General features: G+C 35.9%; 1 protein-coding gene across 8 annotated transcripts in view; it reads right to left on the minus strand.

Annotated features, from left to right (window-relative positions):
• The window catches only part of SCMH1 (Scm polycomb group protein homolog 1), a 173,022-nt gene that overhangs the window by 85,854 nt on the left and 66,467 nt on the right, over positions 1–20,701 (minus strand). For 7 of the 8 annotated variants that reach the window (XM_090269223.1, XM_090269221.1, XM_090269218.1 and 4 more), the window contains 2 exons: positions 20,067–20,137; positions 6,804–7,038 (listed from right to left, as the gene is read on the minus strand). In XM_090269223.1, the coding sequence (XP_090125349.1) occupies positions 6,804–7,038; positions 20,067–20,137 (306 nt within the window). Of the gene's footprint in view, positions 1–6,799; positions 7,039–20,066; positions 20,138–20,701 lie in introns of those variants that run through there. The other variant, XM_090269225.1, reaches the window with a different exon arrangement.

Here is a 20,701-nt window from a genome sequence, read left to right on the forward strand (position 1 = left end):
ACATTTTAGCTTTTGATCCATTTTGAGTTAATTACTGTATTTAGTGTAAGGAAAAGGTACCACCTCATTCTTTAGCATGCAAATATCCAGTTTTCCCAACACTATTTGTTGGTCAGATATATGATTTTAAAAAATAACATTTTAGTGAGATATAATTCACATCCCATAAAATTTATACTTTTAAGTATCTGACCAGTGATTCGTAGAGCTGTACAAAGACCATTCTAATTGTAGAATATTTTCATCACTCTCCCGAAAAGAAATCCCACATCTATTAGCAGCCACTTTCATTTGTCCCTTTATGCCAGTGCCTGGAAACTACTAATTTACTTTTTGCCTTTGTGCTTTTGATGCTGTATCTAAGAAACGATGCCTAATCCAAGATTTACTCCTATGTTTTCTTCTAAGAGTTGTACAGATTTAGTTCTTAAATTTAGGTTTATTGTCTAGGTGGAAGTTAATTTTTACATACAGTGTGAATGTAGGGTCCAACTTCATTCCATGCATGTGGATATCCAGTTTTACCTCCAGTTGTTGAAAGCCCCACTGATTTGTCCTTGCATTTTTGTCAAAAATCAATTGAGCATAAATGCATGGATTTACTTCTGCTCTCTCAAATCGAATCCACTGATCTCTAAGTCTATCTTTATCTCTGTAGCACAATATCTTAAGGACCATGGCTTTGCAGTAAGTTTTGAAATAGGGAAATGTGAGTCTTTAGTAGCGTGCTGAACTTTCTCAAAGTTCATATGACTTTTCTTCCTTATCTTGATTTGGTAAATTCCATTAATGACTTTTCTAAAGTTAAATCTTCTTTTCAATCCCAAAAAAACATTTTACTTTGCCATGATAAATTGTTTTATATGTTGAATTCTAGTTCCTAGTTTTTTTGTAGAGAATAAAATTTTTATTCACTCTCCAAGTAAGGAGAGGGGCATGGTGTGGACAGATACACCAGCATTGAGGGGTGGGAGCTTTGAACTTCTATTGAATTATAATTGGACTTAAAAAACAGTGGAGGGGGCCTGCTGTTGTGTGGCCCTTGAGCTGTTGAGGGCGTTGTAACATGAGGCAGCAGTTTGTTCCATTGTTATCTTCTGCCTGTGGCTGTAGGAAGCTGTTAGTTCTGTTCTTGCTATCCAGTAATTTCCAAATTGTTCTAGGAAATAAACAAGTTTTCTTATATCTTCTATCTCAGCATTGACAAAATGCATCTTGTTGAAGGGTTTATTCCACAGTTGGCAGGTAGGTTTCCCTACATGATTGCTGGCCCTGAAGGTGGGTGAGGAGGAAGCTGTCCAGAGTCCAGAGAGACGGAGAAGGATTAGAATCCTCTCTCCAAACATCACAGACACAGGGTTAGCAGGCTAGCCTGGGTCAAGCTTCCATTACCCACTGCTCCCCTAGTCACAAGTCTCAGGAGACTGGAGGAGAGGGAGAAATAGATGAGGTGTCCATACAGGCCACCAAAATTTTAGGGTGGTCGGTGACGTGGGTGTGAAAGAATTCACAAAGAGAAGAAAATGTAAAGAATAAAATTTTTATTCACTCTCCAAGAAAGGAGAGGGACATGATGTGGAGAGACACCAGCCTAATTCCTAACATTTTATTTAGGATTTTTATAACAATATTCATACATGACTTTGTGTGTGTTTGCATTTAAATCAAGTTTAGATATAAAAGTTCTACCTGCCTTATAAAAAGTATTTTGATGTTTTCCTGCTTTTTCAATGATCTTGAACTACGCCATTTATTACAATAGCAACTAGCCATTCAGGCTTTTAAGCTTTAAATTACAATTATATAAAATAAAAAATTTAGTTCCTTAGTTGCAGTAGCCACATTTCAAAGGCTCAACAGCCACACATGGCTGATGAATGCATATTGGACAGCACAGATACAAAACATTTCATTATCACAAAAAGTTCTGTTGATATCACTGACCAATAACAACTTAAGTAGCATTGAAATGATCTATCTGATGCTTCTTTATAGGTACAGTTCTTTGAAAACTTATATTTGCTATATATTCATCAAAACATTGTGATGCTACTGGATCAATTTGGACAAGTAGTATTTTCCTATTTCTCTTAGCTTTTCAAAATTACTTAGAGCTATTTCCTCTTTGTCATTTCTACTTTTGTATATCTGTGCTTACTCCCTTTTTTCTTTATTAGGCTTACTAATGTTTTGTGTATTTTAATTCCACGCCCCATGGACCAGTGTTTTGATTTATTACTTTTCTATTTCCTCCTTCATTAATTTGTGTTTTATTTTTCTTTTTACTTTTTTTTTTGTATTGTGACTCTTTCTAGCTTTCTGAGTTAGGAATTTAAATCTTTCATTTTTATCCCTTCATTTTTATTGATTTCAAATATTTAAGACTATACATTTTCTTCCAACCACTGATTTACTGTATCTGAAAATTGGGACATATGATTTTTATTATCATTATGTTTTAGGAATTTTACAATTTTGATTTATATTTACCTTTTTTGAGCAAGAGTTGTTTAAAGAGTTCTAAATTTCAAATAGGAAGGGTGTCTGCCAGGGTGTAAAATTTGGTATGTATACAAATATATGCAAACTAGCTAACTTATTCATTAAGTTTTTAAATACCTTTACTTTTTGTTCTCTTAGCCTGTCTTACCTAAAGAAATATGTGTTCAATCCACTACTACTGTGTCTATAACTCTTTGCACCTACCATAATTTCTATTCTGGGAGACAGATGATTTGTAACTTGGTACTGAAATTTTTTAACTATTACATTTGCACCGTGAATTATGAAACTTTTAACCATTATAAAGTGGCTTCTTTGTCCTATTTAATATATCTTGGTCTGAATTTTACCTGTCTAATACCAGAACTGTAACCTCTGCTATTATGTCATTTAGATTTCCTTGTTATAACCTTAATATAATTCTAATTTTAGCTTTTCTGATTCGCTTTACTTTAGGTATGTCTACTACACTCAGTATAAAGTTGGGGTTGACTTTGAGCACTAATCTGAAAAGTTTTTAAAGAGTTGATTTAAAAGCAATTACATTTATTAATATAAATTACACATTTGGTCTCAATTCTGTTTTACTTCCTGTGTCTTCTGTAATTAGTTTATCTCTTTCTCTGTGTGGTCTGTTTCTAGATCTTTTGTTCCTTTGGTACTTAGGAAGTTTTGGAATTTTGTTTTAGTGGTTACCTTTATATTAACATATTTTATGATGTCCTTAATTCTCTTTTTCCTCATTTATGCTTCTACTACTTGGCTTATCAATTTTAAGTGATATTCTTTGATCCTATCTAAAGTTATTACAGAAGAGAAGAGGTTTGCTTTCTAGTTCCAGAGTTTTACTTGGCAGGCTCCTGCAGCATTCCCGTCTTCTCCGTTGTCCACTTCCTGCAGTGCATGAAACAAACAGTAACCAGCAGTCACAGCAGCAGCTGCATCGCTCTCCCTCACCTGAGGTGGTTTTGCAGCAGAATTTCTCCAGAGAAACACCTCTCCGTAACAGCTTTCCCAAAGCTCTAAAGGGCAAATTTCCAGCAAGTTCCACTGCTGTGGCACCAGTGAATATGTAAACTAACATGTTATTGAAATCTGTGATATTCTTGACTCTTGCTTATGTTTAGACATGAGTTAGGGGTGGTTCAATTTACTCTCCTTTTTTGTCTGTACATTTCTGAAGAATTTATGGCAAGATTTTTATTTAGATGGTCACCATTATCCCTGGGACCTTATTTTTAAATGGCCTCTCATGATACTTCTAAAGAATGACTCATAAAATAGGCTGAGAATAATCCAGTACCATGCAGCTATAAAAAGGATTGAAGAATATCTCTATACTACTAACAGGTCACTTTAGGACATATAATTAAATGAAAAAAGCAAGGTTGAGAAAACTGTGTACAGTATGCTATAGTTTCTATAAGGTGGAGAATACATATCTATATATGTACATACTTATACACACAGAGAGGAGATGTTTGTTTATATGTTTTTAAATGGAATATAAACTATAAAAGTAAAGAAAGTGGTTACCTATGGCAGAGGAGAGGAAAAGAATGAAGGGGATTTCTCTGAATATACTTTGTTTTAAAGACAATGTATATCATTTATGTATTTATGTATTTATGTATTTATAAAGTAAAATTTAAAATAAAGCTATCTTCAAAAAATCAAAAATACTATGAAACAAGCGAATCTAAGTTTATATCAAGTTAGTAGCACTGCTACCCAGAGAGAAACTAATCCAAATGACCTTATAATGTTATTAGACTTCCCCTGAGGGTAAGGAAAAAAACTGCAAAAAACTCAAACACTGTTTAGTTCTCATAATAGTAGTAGTGTTGGTATTGTTATCCTGAGACTGTTGTATGTGTATTGTAGGATAAAAGTGAATGATCTAATTTTAGTAGGATAAAAACAAATGAGTTCATTTTAGTGACATGGAAAACTAGAGCTTTGTGGTGGTACAAAGGAGATACAAATTGAAAAGACTAAAGATGAAATCAGTAAAAACACCATTGTCCTGAATTTTAGTAGAAAGTATCAATATAAACTAATGATTTTTAAAATTTTAATTAAAAAAGAATGCTCTTACCTCTCTACACCAAAAAGACCAAAAAAAGAATGACCAACTCAATAGCACTGAGCACTCTAGTGCCCTGATTATGGTCTCTAAATACCACCTTCCACTGAAAGGAGCCCAGCTGATTCCTTATTTGGGCCAAGAAATGTACAAGATAAACAAAAAACATCCTGAAATTTCAAAAATTCAAGAGAGCTATCAAATAATAATGAGGAGACAACTTGATGAGGCTCCTAGGAGGCCAAAGGTGAAAAACATCACATATGTATGAATCCTTGGATTTATGATACTAAACAAGGACAGAATCCTTCTTAAATATTTTTGGAGGATGTTAGTAAAGCAATTAATATCTTGAAATTGGTAAATAAAATCAAGCATTAAACCATTTTTCTTACATGAATTGTTCCTAAAGATAACCAAATAGTTGATGAAAGTTTATTTTAATAGGTGTATTCCACTTAATTTACATGGATGGAATGATAAAATTAAAATTACCCATTCTGTAAGCATAATAAACTGATGGATTTAAATCAGAGGTCAGCAAACTATAGCCAGTAGGCTGGCCATACCATCAATTTTGTAAATGAAGTGTTACTTAGAACACAGCATTGTCCGTTTGCTTATGTATTATCTATGGCTGCTTTCGCACTGCAAAGATGAAGTTGAGTAGCTGCAATAGAGAATCTGTGGCCCATAAGCTTTTAGTATTTACCATCTGACCCGTTAAGAAAATCTGTCAATCCTGGATCTAGACCACAAACAGTAATGATTGCTACATTATAAAAATGAGAGAAAATTAAGACTATATATACTTCCTACAGAAGTAAACACCACCATCTATTAAATATTTTTAGGAAAAAATTGAACCTGAACATGACCAAGACTCTAGATCTAGCTACCAATTTCTAGGAAAGAGGATAGAGAAACATGTTAAATGATACTATAGAGATACAACCAGCAAAATGGCTTAGTTTTTTTAACAAATAAATTGCCAGAAAAAATTAAGAGAGAACCCAAAGATTAAGACACTTAAGGGACATATCAACCAACTGCAATATGTGTATTTTATCTGGATCCTGATTCAAAGGAATTGTAATAGAGAAAGAGAGAGAGAGAGGGAGAGAGAGAGAGAGAGAGAGAGAGAGAGAGAGAGAGAGAGGGAATAGGGAAAATTTAAACACAGTAAAAATTTGTTGATATTAAAATTTATCATTAGTTTATTTACACGTGACATTATTACAATTGTGTTTAAAATTATTTAGTATATATTTCTCATAGACAATACTTAATGACAAAATGATACTATGTTTGGGCAATTGGGCAGAAGGGGGAAGGGGATGTGTAAAGATATAGATAAAACAATACTGACTCTGTTGATAATTATCAAGGATAAAGGATACAGGACATTCACAGTGCTATTCTTTCTACCTCTGTATATGTGTTAAATTTTACATTACAAATAATATTTAATGGGGGAAAATGCTAAATAACCACCTGGGGAGTGCTTTCAAACAATATGTTATTCTCTGATGCTCAATTAATCTAGCACAGACTCCTGATGGGAACATAGTCTCTACCCCGTAATCCACCTCTCTTCCCTCCATTGAGACTCACTGTAATAATGACTCATAGTAACTGATGAGATGGGCTAAATCTCTCAGGTATATTAAGACAAAAAAAAAAGGGTCAATCTGATCCTGATGAGAAAAATCTAGTGGGGTTATTAGTTTAAGTAAAATAATGCATTTTACTGAATAATTAATTCAAAATGAGAAAACTCCTAGGACCAAGTGATAATTTAGGGGAAAGGAGATAAGGGAACCTTGTAACAGTCATCCTTCCTAGTAAGAGATTTTTTTCCCTCACCTCTTGTTATTATTGTAGGATTTAGTAAAAGCTCTATGGTTTTTTGAGGCAGATTAAATGGCACAATTTCCTTCCACTATATCAGAGTAAATGGGAACTGACAAAAAAGGGTGAAGAGTGTGGTTTTTTGCTAGAAAAAGGAGAGTCTGAGAGATGCTTGAATATTATAATTAATGTAGAGATGGAGATGCCCAGATTTTACAGCTAATTTTATTTTGGGTAGGCCTTTTCTTTTGAATCATGTGAAAAAGAAGAGATAGGCAGAAAATCCTAGGCTTTCCCATAATGGAATGTACAATTTTGGGAATATAATTAATTGGTTAGGGAGGGCTTGGACCTAGTTACTCACCCAGAGGGGGCTGCAGCATACCCCCATTCTTCTCACAGTTCCCAATAGGCTGGATTTCAGCTGAGTCAACCAGCCGCCAGAAGTCATTCTTGTTGTCGCTGCCATCAAGACGAAGGCGGAGGCGAGCACCTGTCAGTCCAACTACTGTGGCGATACAGGTGGATGTGGTGTTCCTGGGGTCCTGTGCCTCTAATTTCATGCTGATCTTGAACTCATTACTTGGAGGTGTGTAGGACTGAGGAGAACAAGCCATGGGGATTAGGAAAACCAAGGTAAATGGCATTTTCAGTAAGGATGTTATGAGATGAAACCTGAAAATTTATGATTTGGACTCAAACTGGTTACAGCTGGGTAAGGGACAAACCACCATGAGTTATTTCCTAATACTTAGGAAGAGTTACATGCAAAAGAAACACTGGAAGGTAAGATGAAGGGGAAAATTACTTTCCACTTAAGTGTCTAATATTGACTCACCCAGTAAGAAAGGGACAAGGGTGCCTCGAATGGTCCTTACTTAAATGTTTTCACATCCTACCTTCTCCAACTCCCTAATCCTCTAGGTATTCATAATGTTTTCTTTTTAGAAATCATCCTATATACCTATCATATCCTCAGTGTTTCTTCATGAAGCATTTCAGTATATTGCTTTGTATATCCAGCACACAGACTAACTATTGAGGGTCAATTTTTTTTTCTTATCTTGACATTAACTTATATATCAGTTCATATCTTCAAGAAAAATTTTAGGTTATAATTGACATACAATATACACTTCGGTAAATCTTGACATATGTATACATCCATGACACTATATCACATATACCTTTGAAACCATCACCACAATTAAGGTGAGCATGGACATGTTCTCTCATGTCCTTTTATAAGCCCTCTGCCTAGCCCTTCCCAGACTCCTGTTACTGGGCAAACACTGATCTACTTTCTATCACTGTAGATTGATTTGCATTTTCCAGTCTTAAGTGGAATAATAGAGAACATATATATTTCACTTCTTTCACTCAGCATAACAATGCTGATATTCACCCATATTGTTAAATGTATCAAGAATTCATTTCTTTTGTTTTTTTAAAATACTTTTAAAGAGGAGTTTTAGGTTCACAACAAAACTGAGAGGAAGATACAAAGACTTTCCTTATGCACCCTGCCCCTACATACACAAAGTCTCTGTTATCAGGATCCCCCACCACAGTGTTACATTTGTGACATTGGTGAACTTACATTGGTACATCATAATTCTTCTAAATCCAGTTTACACTAGGGTTCTCTCTTGATGTTGTACATTGGGTTTGGACAAATGTATAATGACATGTATCTACCACTACAGTATCATACAAAAGTTTCACTGACCAAAAATACTTTACAATCTGCCTATTCATCCCTCCCCAACTCAACCACTGATAACTACTGATCTTCTTACTGTCTCCATAATTTGTCTTTTTCAGAATGTCATATGAAGGGGGATCCAAAAAAAACTCTAGAATTTACTTATTAAAAAATTGTACATTTATTCTTACATGTTTCAACTTCAGTCACCTTCAAAGTCCTCTTCATTTGATATAATACACCTATGGAGACATTTTTTCCACTGCTCAAAAGTTTCTGAACTTGTTGATTTTGATGCCTTTTAGTGCTTCTGCCGTTTTTTAACTTTACCTCTTCCACATCGGCAAAACGTTTCCCTTTGGCGATTTTTTTCATCAGGGGAAACAAACAAAAAAATTTACTCATGGCAAGATTGGGTGAATAAGGAGGGCGGGGCATGAGGACCATGACATTTTTGGTCAAAAACTGCTGAATACTCAGCAGAGTGTGAACAGGCACACTTGTAAATAACCCATCATGAAATGGGCAAATATGTTGAATCTTCAAAAAAAATTTACTGAAGCAGAACACAGCCTCTCACAACAATGTCACCTGGTATAGATGGGTACCTAGAACACACACCTAGTGCGGGAAGTCTGTATTAACAAGGGGCATGCCCTCCAGAAGATAATTCCAATTTTTTTTTGGATCCTCCTTCACATAGTTGAAATCATACATTATGGAGCCTTTTCAGATTGGCTTCTTTCCCTTCATAGTATGCATTTAAGTTTCCTCTATGTCTTTTCATGGATTGATAGTTCATTTCTTTTTAGGGCTAAAAAATAATCCTTTCTCTGGCTATACCAAAGTTTATTTATTCATTCACCCACTGAAGGGCATCTTGGTTGCTTCCAAGTTTTGGCAATTATGAATAAAGCCGCAATAAACATCCATGTGCAGGTTTTTGTGTGGTCATAAGTTTTCAGTTCCTTTCGGTAAACACCAAGGAATATGATTGCTATTTCATATGGTAAGAGTATTTAGTTTTGTAAGAAATCACCAACTTGTCTTACAAAATGGTGTGCCCTTTTGCATTCCTACAATTACTGAGAATTACTGTTGCTCCATACCCTCACCAGCATTTGGTGGTATCAATGTTCTGGATTTTGACCATTCTAATAGGTGTGTAGTGGTATTTAATTTGTACTTGGAACATTTTTTTCATATGCTTTTTTGTCATTTGCATTCTTTTTTTGGTGAAGCATCTAAGATCTTTGGCCCATTTTTTAATTAAGTTGTTGGTTTTCTTATTGTTGAGCTTTTAAGTGTTCTTTGTATATTTTGTATAACAGTCCTTTAGCAGATGTCTTTTCCACATATTTTCTTTCAGTCTGTGGCTCGTCTTCTCATTCTCTTGACAGTGTCTTTTGCAGAGCAGAAGCTTTTAATATTAAGGAAGTCCAGCTTATCAATTATTTTTTTCATGGATCACATCTTTGGTGTTTTATCTAAAAGTCATCACCATACTCAAGCTCATCTTGTTTTTCTCTTATGTTATCTGCTAGGACTGGTCCATTTTGAACTAATTTTTGTGAAGAGTAAGGTCTGTGTCTAGAGTCTTTTTTTTAATTTTTGCCTGTGGCTATCCAGTTGTTTCAGCACCATTTCTTAAAAAGACTATCTTTGTTCCACTGTATCGCCTTTGCTCCTTTGTCAAAGATCAGTTGACTATATTTATGTGGGACTATTTTGGGGCTCTCTATTCTGTTCCGTTTATGTATTTACCTATTCTCTCACTGATACCACACTGTCTTGATTACTGTAGCTATACAGCAGATCTTGCATTTGGATAGTATCAGTCTTCAAACTCTGTTTTCCTTCAATATTGTGTTGGTTATTCTGGATCTTTTGCCTCCCAATATAAACTAGAATCAGTCTGTTGTCAATACCCACTAAGTAACTTGCTGAAATTTTTATACACCAACTTGGGAAGAACTGACATTTTGAACAATACCGAGTCTTCCCTTTCTTTATCATGGACTGTCTCTCCATTTTTAAGTTCTTCTTTGGTTTTGTCCATCTGAGTTTTGTAGTTTTCCTTAGATAAAATTTATACAAATTTTGTTAGATTTATACCTAAGTATTTCATTTTTGGAGGTGCTCATATAAATGGTATTGTGTATTTAATGTCAAATTCAATATTTTAATTGCCAATATACAGAAAAGCGATTGACTGGTATATTAATCTTGTATCTGGCAACCTTGCTATGGTTGCTTATTAGTTCTAAAATTTTTTGGGGGGGTCAATTCTTTCAAATTTTCTACATAGACAATCATGTCATTTGCAAACAGTTTTATTTCTTCCTTCCCAATCTGTATGCCTTTTATTTCCTTTTCTTATTTTATTACCAATAGCTAGGACTTCCAGTATAATTCTGGAAAGGAGTGGTGAGGGGGACATCTTTGCTTTCTTTCTGATGTTAGTGAGAAAGCTCTAGTTTCTCACCATTAAGTGTGATGTTGGCTATAGATTTTTTATAGATATTAACATTCTATATACCTATTATGACATTCATCCATATTGTTGAATGCACCAATAATCCACATCTTTGACTTCCGGCCAAGATGGAGACCTAGGCAGACATGCTACATCTCCCTCCACAACTAAGAAGGAATACAACTACCTCAAAACTAGAGACAACCAGAAGTCCAGAAAATAGAGCTGCATGGAAGTCCAACAGACAAGGATATAAAGAAGAAATACTCATACAGACAGGTAGGAGGGGCGGAGCCGGGGCAGAGAAGATGCATCGTGGTGGTGGCAGCAGCAGTGGCAGTAGCAGGCCAGCGGAAAGCGCAGTCACACATTTTAAAAGTCGGGAGGGACACCCGGGGAGTGTTCTCAGCACCAGACCAGATCATGCAGCTCATGGTCCCAGCTTCGGGGAAAATAAAGCCTCATTGCTTCTGACTATGCAAACTAGTGGCGGTTGGGGCGCAGGAAGAAACTGCCCATCTCCCCACAGAGACTGCTTGTTTAAAGGGCCCCCATGGTCCTAGAACATCCGCAGACCCATCCACTCTGGGAACGACGGCCAGGGCAAGAGCTAGAGACACCAGTCCCATACAGAACTGGGAGAAGTGCCTGGAAAAGGGGCGAGTACTAAGCAAGTGGCATTGTTCCCTCTTAGACCCCTCCCCCACATACAGCGCCACAACATGGTGAAACAGGTCACCCTGTACTGACGAATACCTAAGGTTCCACCCCTTACAACATAGCAGGAGTGACAGCTCTAACTAAGACACAGAGGCAAACAAACACAGGAACCTGTCAAGAAGAAGAGACAGAGAAGTGTGACCCAAAAGAGGGAATGGATCAAGGTTCCAGTGGGAGAACTAAGCGACAAGGAGATAGCCAACTTAACAGATGTAGAGTTCAAAACAATGGTGACAAAGATGCTCACAGGCTTGACAGATATGCTTAAGTATGGCAAACACATAAAAGAAGTGAAGGCTATGCTAAATGAAACGAAGGAAAATCCGCATAAAACCAATGGTGAAGAGAAGGAAACCAGGGTTCAAATCAATGATTTGGAACATAAGAAAGAAAAAAACAGTCAACCAGTACAGAATGAGGAAACAAGAATTGAAAAAAATGAGGAGAGGCTTAGGAACCTCTGGGGCAATTTTAAACGTGCCAACATCCGAACCATAGGGGTGCTAGAAGAAAAAGAGGAAGAGCAAGAAATTGAAAACTTATGTGAGGAAATAATGAAGAACAACTCTCAAAATTTGGCAAAGGAAATAAACATACAAGTCCAGGAAGCACAGAGAGTCCCAAAAAGGACCACACCAAGACATATCATCATTAAAATGCCAAAGATAAAGATAAAGAGAGAATCTTAAAAGCAGCAAGAGAAAAGCAGAGAGTTTCCTACAAAGGGGTAACTGTAAGACTATCAGCTGATTTCTCAAAAGGAACTTTGCTGGCAAGAAAGGACTGGCAAGAAGTGTTCAAGGTGATGAAAAGCAAGGACCTACAACCAAGATTACTCTATCCAGCAAAGCTATCATTTAGAATGGAAGGGCCGATAAAGTGCTTCCCAGACAAGGTAAAGCTAATGGAGTTCATCATCATCACGCTATTATTATATGAAATGTCAAAGGGACTTACTTAAGAAAAAGATCAAAATTATGAACATTAAAATGACAATAAATTCACAACTATTAACAACTGAATCTAAAAAATAAAAACAAAATCCAACTAAGCAAACCAGAATAGGAACAGAATCATAGGTATGGGGATCATTTGGAGGGTTGTCAGCTGGGAGGGGGAAGTGGGAAAAATGGTGAACTGATGCAGGGATTAAGAAGTATAATCGATTGGTACAAAATAGACAGGGGAAGTTAAGAATAATATAGGAAAGGGTGAAGCCAAAGAACTTATATGCACGACCCATGGACATGAACTAAGGGGAGTGGGATTGCTGGAGGGAAGTGGGGTACTGGGCAGAGGGGAGCAAAGGGAAGAAAAAATTGGGACTACTGTAACAACATAATCAATAAAATATATTTAAAAAAAAAATCCACATCTTTTTATTCCTGAGTAGTATATCAAGTTGATGAGCATTTGGCATGTTTCCAACATTTCATTATTACAAATAAATCTTTCATTAACACCCATATATAGATCTTTGTATCCCCTCCAAGAAAAACCCATATCCCCTAGCTTTCTCTCCCCATTCTCCCCTGAGCCCAGTCCCTGAAAATCATTAATCTACTTTCTGTTTCTGTGGGTTCACATATTCTGGAGATTTAATGTAAATGAAAGTTTATAATTTGAGGAGCTCCTTTCTCCACTTAGTATAATGTTTACAAGTTAATCTGTAGTGTATTTCAGTATTTCATTCATTTTCATTGCTGAATTAACATCCCATTATGTGGATATACTAATTTTGCTTATCCATTCATCAGTTAAAGGACATTTGGATTGTTTCTTCTTTTTGGTTATTATGTATAATGATGCCTTGAACATTTGTGAATAAGTTTTTGTGTGCTTGTTTTCATTTCTCTCTCTTGGGTATATACCTAAATGTGAGATTGCTAGGTCATGTGGTAATTTTGAGTAAATTTCAAATTGTTTTCTAAAGTGCCTACAGCAGTTTACAATCTCACCAGCTACACAGGAAGGTTCCAATTTCTCCATGTCCTCAGCAACACTTGTTATTGTCCGTTTTTTTTTTTTTTTTTAAATTTCAGCTATCCTAATAGATGTGAAGTGGTATCTCATTGGATTTTGATTTGAATTTCCCTAAGGACTAATGATTTTAAACATCTTTTATGTGCTTGTTGGCTATTAGTATATATATGGGAAAATATCTATTCAAATTCTTTGCCCATTTAAATCTTAGGTTATTTGTCTTAACTGTTGAGGTGGTAAAGAGTTCTTCCCATCTCCTGGATACAAGTTCCTTATTAGATACATAATTTTAAGTATTTTTTCCCAATGTGTGGGTTGCTTTTTCACTTTCTCGAGACTGTCTTTGGAAGCACAAAATCTTTAAATTTTGTCTCTCTAGTTTTTCCTCTGTTCTTTGTGGTTTTGGTGCCATAATCTAAGAAACTACTGCCTAATCCAAGATTTACTCTTATATTTTCTTCTAAGAATTTCATAGTTTTAGCTGTTACATTTAGGTCTATTATCCACTTGGAGTTAGTTTTTGTGTATGCTGTGGAGGTAGGGCCCAACTTCATTCTTTTGTGTGTGGATATCCAGTTGTCCCCACATTAGTTGTTAAAAATTCCACTGAGTTATCTTGGCATCTTTGTCCAGAATCAATGGGGCATAAATGTATGGGTTTATTTCTGGACTCTCAAATCCAATTCACTGATCTATATGTCTATCTTTATGTTAGTACCACAAGGTCTTGAGTACTGTAGCTTTGTATTAAGTTTTGAAATCAGGAAATGTGAATCCTCTACCTTTGTTCTCTTTTTTCAAGATTGTTTTGGCTATTCTGGGTCCCTTGTATTTCTATGTGAATTTTAGAGTCAACTTGTCAATTTCTGCAAAATAGGAATCTGGGATTTTGATAGAAATTACGTCAAATCAATAGATCATTTTTGGGAAGTACTGCCATCAGCTACATGATTTGTCAATATTTTCTCCAAGTCCGTGGCTTATATTTTTGTTCTTTTATTAATATCTTTTGAAGAGCAGAAGTTCTTAATTTTGACAAAGTATACTTTACAAATTTTTAATGTATCATGCTTTTAGTAAGCTGGTTTCTAAAGTTTTCTTTCTATAAGTTTTGCATATTTGTTAATTCATTCATAAATGTTAATTTTTGCTGCTATTGTAAAAGGGAATTTCTCCTCCATTACGACTTTATTGAATTATATTTTAAGCATATTTTATTGATTATGCTGTTACAGCTGTCCCAATATTCTCCCTTTGACCCTCTCTGCCCTGTACCCCTCTTCTCTCCTGCAATCGCTCCTCCCTTAGTTCATATCCATGAGCCATGCATGTAAATTCTTTGACTTCACTATTTCCTATACTGTTCTTAACTTCCCCCTGTCTATTTTGTACCTACTAATTATGCTTCATGATCTCTGTACCATTTCCCCCTTTCTCTGCCTTCCCCCTCCCAGTTGATAACCCTCCCAGTGATCCCATACCTATCATTCTACCCCTGTTTTGGTTGTTTGCTTAGTTTGTTTTTGTTTTTTAGATTCAGTTGTTGATAGTTGAGTTTGTTGTCAGTTTAATGTTCATAGTTTTGACCTTCTTTTTCTTAAATAAGCCCCTTTAATATATAGTAATGGCTTGGTGATGATGAACTCCTTTAGCTTTCCCTTGTCTGGGAAGCATTTTATCTGTCCTTCCATTCTCAATGATAGCTTTGCTGGATAGAGTAATCTTGGTTGTAGGTCCTCGCTTTTCATCACTTTGAATACTTCTTGCTGGTGAAGTTTCTTTTGAGAAATCAGCTCATGGTCTTAATGGAAATTCCTTTGTAGGTAACTCTCTTCTGCTGTTTTTAAGATTCTCTTTTTATCTTTAACCTTTGGCATTTTAATTATGATGTGTCTTAGTGTGGTTCTCCCTGGGTCAAGCTTGTTTGGGACTCTCTGTGCTTCCTGGACTTGTATGTTTACTCACCAAATTAGGAAAGTTTTCTTTCATTATTTTTTTTACATAAGTTTTCAATTTCTTGCTCTTCCCCTTCTCCTTCTGGCACCCCTATGATTTGGATGTTGGCATGTTTAATGCTGTCCCAGAGGTTCCTAAGCCTCTCCTCATTTTGAATTTTTGTTCATTCTGTACTGGTTGACTGTTTATTTCTTCCTTTTGTTCCAAATCATTGATTTGTACCCCGGCTTCCTTCCCTTCACCATTGGTTTCATGTGGATTTTCTTTTGTTTCACTTAGCATAGCCTTCACTTCTTCCCTTAAGCATGTGCCATGCTCAAGTGTGTCCGTAAAGTCTGTGAGCACCGTTATCACCAGTGTTTTGAACACTTCATCTGTTAAGTTGGCCATCTCCTTGTCGCTCTGTTCTCCCACTAGAACCTTGATCTACTCCCTCTTTTGGGCCATAGGTCTCTGTCTCCTCAACTTGACAGCCTCCTGTGTTTGCCTCTGTGTTTTAGGTAGAACTGTTGCATGTGTTACATTGTAAGGGGCAGAGCCTTAGGTATTTGTCAGTGCGGAGCAACCTATTTCACCATATTGTGGCACTGTATGTGGGGGAGGGGTCTGAGACGGAACAATGCCACTTGCTCAGCACTTGCCCATTTTCCAGGCACTTCTCCCGCTTCTTGTATGGGACCGGTGCCTTCTAGTTGTTGCCCTGGTTGTGGTCCCCAGAGTGGGTGGATCTGCAGATGTTCTAGGTCTGTAGGGGCCCAATAAACAAACAAACTGCTGAGAGACTGGTAGTTTCTTCCGCTATCCTAACCCTCACTGGTTTTCACAGTCAGAAGCAATGAAGCTTTATTTTCCCTATGCTGGAACCATGAGCTAGGCGGTGTAGTCTGGGACTGGGATCGCTCAGGTGTCCTTCCCGACTTTTATAATGTGTCACTGCACTTTCCGTCAACCAGCCACAGCCACTGCCTTGCTACTGCTGCCACTGCCACCTGCACAACATGTTCTCTCTGCCCCCCAGCTCCGTCCCTCCCACCTGTCTGGATGAGTATTTCTTCTTTATATCTTTGTGTGTTGGACTTCCATGTGGTTCAATTTTCTGGTAGTTCGGTTGTTTCTAGTTTTGAGGTAGTTGTATTTCTTCTTATTGTTGTGGATGGTGGCTAAAGTGTGTCTTGGCCAGAAGTCTTCTTTTCTAATGTAAGAGTTCAGTGCTATAAATTTCCCTCTAAAAACTGCTTTGGAAGCATACCACAACATTCTTAAATGTTCTGCTTTTGTTTTCATTTAGTTGAAAATATTTCCTAATGTTCCTAAATACCCATAGGTTATTCATGTGATACTTAGGCTCCAAATATTTGGTGCTCTTCCAGGTAACTTTCTGCTATTGATTTTTAATTTAATTCCAATATATCAGAGAACATACTTTGTATTACTTAAAGCCTTTTAAATTTATCAAGCCTTAGTTTATGGTCCAGAATATGGTCTAACCTGGTAAATTTTCTGTGTGCACTTGGAAAGAATACACATTCTATTTAGTTAAGAGTGTATCAATCTGGTCAAGCCAGTTGATAGTGTTAAAGTCTACTACATACTTGTTTATTTTCTGTCTACCTGTTCTTCAATCATAGAGAGTGTTAAAAGTTCAACTATAGATAAATTTTAGATGTATTTATATCTTAGCATTTTTTTTTTTCATCTAAGCAATCTGACCCCTTAGCATGATAAAATACTTTCTTTATCCCTGGTAATATTCTTTGCTCTGAAATTCACTTTCATATTAATATAGCCAATGTCAGCATGGTATATCACCCTCCATTCTTTTACTTTAAACCTATTTGTATCTTTATATTTAAAATGTAATTTCTTGCGCAGTATATAATTGTGCCTTGCTTCTTATTCAATGTAGCAATCTCTGCCTTTTAATTGGGGCACTTAGACCATTTATAATTAATTTGATTATTGATATGGTTGGATTTAAATCTACCATATTATTATTTGTTTTCTATTATTTTAGTCATTGTTTTGGATTTTTTTAAAAATATTTGTTTTTACTTATTTATTTTTAGAGAGGGGAAAGGAGAAAGAGAGGGAGAGAAACATTGCTGTGTGGTTGCCTCTCACGCACCCCCAACTGGGGACCTGATGTGCAACCTAGCCATGTGCCCTGACTGGGAATCAAACTAGTGACACTTGGTTCACAGGCCAATGCTCAATCCACTGAGCCACAGCAGCCAGGGCTGTTTGGGGTTTTATAGTAAACATATTTAACTTACCACTCTATCCTGCAGTAACATTATACTACTTTCATGTATATAAATCTTACAATATTATACTTGATATTTCTCTTGGCCTTTAAGCTATTTTTATCAAACATTTTACTTATAAAAATGTTAATTATCTTTACAATGCAGTATTATTTTTTATACAATTATCTTTTATACATATTTAAATAATAATAAAAACATCTTTTGTCTTCTATAATTACAATTTCCAGTGACTTTCATTCCTTTGAGTAGATCTGTAATTCCATCTGGTATCATTTTCCTTTTGTTTGATGGACTTCCTTTAACATCTCTTGTAGTGATTTTGCTGGTGATGAATTCTTTAACCTTTTGTAGATCTGAAAATATCCTTATTTTGTTTTTGTTTTTTGAAAATCTTTTTGCTGAAAATATAATTCTAGGTTGACAGTTTTTTCTTTGTGATTTTCAAAATGTTACTCAAGTTTCTTCTTGCTTGTATTGTTTCTGACAAGAAAATATAATGTCATTCTTATCTTAGTTCCCCTTTTGTAAAGTACTTTTCTCTGGCTGCTTTTAAGATGTCCTCAATCACTAGTTTTAAGCATTTATAATTTTCCTTAGTGTAGTTTTCTTCTTCTCCTTCTCCTCCTTCTTTTTTATTCTTAGATCTGTGGATTTATAGTTTTCATTAATTTTGGAAAGATTTTAACCTTTATATTTTCAAATATTTTTCTGTCCCCCATCTCTTTCTTCCTTTGGGCATTCCAATTACATGGTCTATGAAGTTATCACATGGAAATTGGAAGTCTCCTATGGCATACTTAATGTTCTTTTCATCACTTTAAAATTATTTTTTCCTTTTGTATTTCATTTTGGATAGTTCCTATTGCTGTGTCTTCAAGTTTACCAATCTTTTCTTCTGAGATTAATACTATCCAGTGTATTTGTTATTTTGCACATAGTAGTTCAACACGAGTCTTTAGATATCTTCCATGTCTCTAACTTTTGAATATAATTGTTTTAATGTTTTTGTCTAGTCTAAGACCTGCATATGTTCTGAGTCTGTTTATTGATCGATTATTCTGCTTATTATTTGTTATGTTTTCCAGCCTTTTTATATGCCTGGTTTGATCAGATGCCAGATATTGTGAATTTTACCTGTTGGGAGCTGGATATTTTTGCACTTCCTTCTTGAGCTTTATTCCCAGATGCAGCTAAGTTACTTGGAAATAGTTTGATCATTTTGAGTCTTGCTTTGTGATTTGCTAGGCAGGCCCAGAACAGTGCTCACATTAAGGCTAATTATTTACCACTTCTGAGTAAGTTTCCTGAGTATTCCACCCAATCCTATATGAATTGAGATTTTCCAGTCTAGTTGGTGTGATCTGGCACTATTCCCAGCCCAGTGGGAGTGCCAGGCTCTATTCCATTTACACTTTTCAGATGGATTTCCCCTTGGCTTTGGGTAGTTTCCTTACATGCATATGCTGAACAATAGTACTTTGCTGAATACTTGAAGGGAGAGCTCTGTTGTTTTCTTTCTGTGCAGCTCTCTCCTCTCTGGCACTGTGTCCTGCAAATTCTAGCCACTTTGGTTTCCCTGGACTCTCAGCTCCATCTCCTCAAATTAGGGAGTATGATGGGCTCGACCTTGGTTCCCCTTATCTGGGTCATGTCTCAGAACTCTTTTAAGGCAGTAAGCTGGGAAATCATAAGGGGCTCAGCTTATTTGTTATCCATCTCTCAGAGATCATTGCGCTTGCTTGTTTGATTTACAGTAACTTAAAAAACATCGTTTAATATATTTTGTCCTTTTTATTATTTTACGTGGGAACATAAATTTGGTCCCTCTATTTCAAATGAGCAGAAGTCCTGAATTTTTTCTTTTATTTAGAGTGTAGACAAAATTCAAACTCAAAGTAAAATGTTGACAGTTTGAGGAAATGACCATTGAAGACTAAAGAAAGAAGAATGTAAATACCTTCCTGATGTTTACCTCTGTTCAGCAGCAGTACGCATCTTTGTTTATTAGCCTTCTTACGTACTGACATAGTCAGCATCATCTATGCATTGTATGGGGCATTTAATCCTAAGTGGGGAGCTCTGAATGACTGCTGATGAGCTCCTAGAACACTCCCCTGACTCCATGGGACTCAGTGCCAGTATTTTTACGGAAAGACATGACTGTGGCAAGGGTGTTGAGTACAGAGAAACAAATACTGCTCTACTTTCAAGACCTAAGGGCTTTATAACGATGCATCATATCTGTCTGATTTAAAAGCTATAGTAAAAATTATATAGAAAAAATTCTGTTTTCAGTAACAGAATATCTTCAAGAAGGTGTTATTTGGAATGAATGGTGTTATTGAAGAGAACGTCTGCTGTCAAAACTTATAGAGTCTTGAATTGCACTCTTCTCATAGAAGTTTATTCTAGGGCCTTCAAGTGAGAAAACCAACAGTTCCAACCTCATGTTTTGCTTGTCTAAGGACCAGAAAAAGCCTACTTGACTCCCACCTACAAAAGATGCTGAGAATCAATTACCTGCTTAAAGCAATGGACAGGCGCTGGGACTGAACATGTTTCTTTTAGATATTTGTCCCAGGTAAAATGACCTGTAAAGAAAACAGAAATCTCTATCAGTCAAGTTTCTAAAAAATGCTTTCAGGATGTAATTTACACTAAACATTAGGTTATTTTCAGACTGGTTTGAAGTGTAAGAAAACTTAGTTTTGCCTGTCTGGGCTCAAAGGAATATTAGGGTGAGGAATCTAAGTGACCTGAGTGGATAATTTTAGATTAATATTTTAAAATCATAGTCTAAAGATGACCTGATGTGTTTTTCATGTTAGTTCCTAAAGTGATCCAAAATGCCAGAGCAAGATATACAGTAGTCCCTCGCTATATCGCGGTTCAGTTATCGCGGCCTCACTGTATCGCGGAATTTTAAAAAATATTATATTTAATTATTTATCGCAGATTTTTCACTATATCGCTGGATTTTGCAATACTGTATATGTATGTTGTTAAAGTTATATAGGTTTAAGAGTGTAGAATAAGTGTAAGGTTCCTACTTCGCAGGGGTGTCTGGAACATAATACCCATGATAAGTGAGGGAATACTGTGTACCTCTGTCTCAAAGAAGTGCCCAGGAAGCTTGTGGGAAACAGAAGAGGTAG

This window comes from Furipterus horrens, unplaced genomic scaffold (assembly GCF_987537825.1).
Source record: "Furipterus horrens unplaced genomic scaffold, mFurHor1.1.pri manual_scaffold_3, whole genome shotgun sequence".
NCBI classification, from domain to species: domain Eukaryota; kingdom Metazoa; phylum Chordata; class Mammalia; order Chiroptera; family Furipteridae; genus Furipterus; species Furipterus horrens.